We start from the raw sequence: 243 nt of genomic DNA on the forward strand, positions 1-243 counted from the left end.
GGCAGCAGCTGCCTTCTCTGCGTCCAAGTTTGATCTTAGCGTGTCGATCTCTAGCTTCTGGCCATCGCCTTCTCCTCTCAGCTTGCCGTATTGGTCCTCCAGGTTCTTCGTGGCCTCGCGGAGATTCGCGTTCTCCGCTTTCACAGCTTCCAGCTCGGTTTTCAGCTTGTCGTGCTCGTCCTTTAAGCTCTCCAGAGCGTCCAATTCGGATCGCAACGCGCTGTTCGCGTTTCTCAGAGCAGC

General features: G+C 56.4%; 1 protein-coding gene across 1 annotated transcript; it reads right to left on the bottom strand.

The window, feature by feature from the left end:
- Window positions 1-9: 9 nt before the first annotated feature.
- Window positions 10-240, bottom strand: LOC108554745 (uncharacterized; the record flags this gene model as incomplete). Its single annotated transcript, XM_017910115.1, has 1 exon — window positions 10-240. A coding segment is annotated over one exon (231 nt), but the record flags the coding sequence as incomplete, so codon positions are not given.
- Window positions 241-243: the final 3 nt, after the last annotated feature.

This window comes from Eufriesea mexicana, unplaced genomic scaffold (assembly GCF_001483705.2).
Source record: "Eufriesea mexicana isolate 0111107269 unplaced genomic scaffold, ASM148370v2 C37169825, whole genome shotgun sequence".
In the NCBI taxonomy this organism is placed as follows: Eukaryota; Metazoa; Arthropoda; class Insecta; order Hymenoptera; family Apidae; genus Eufriesea; species Eufriesea mexicana.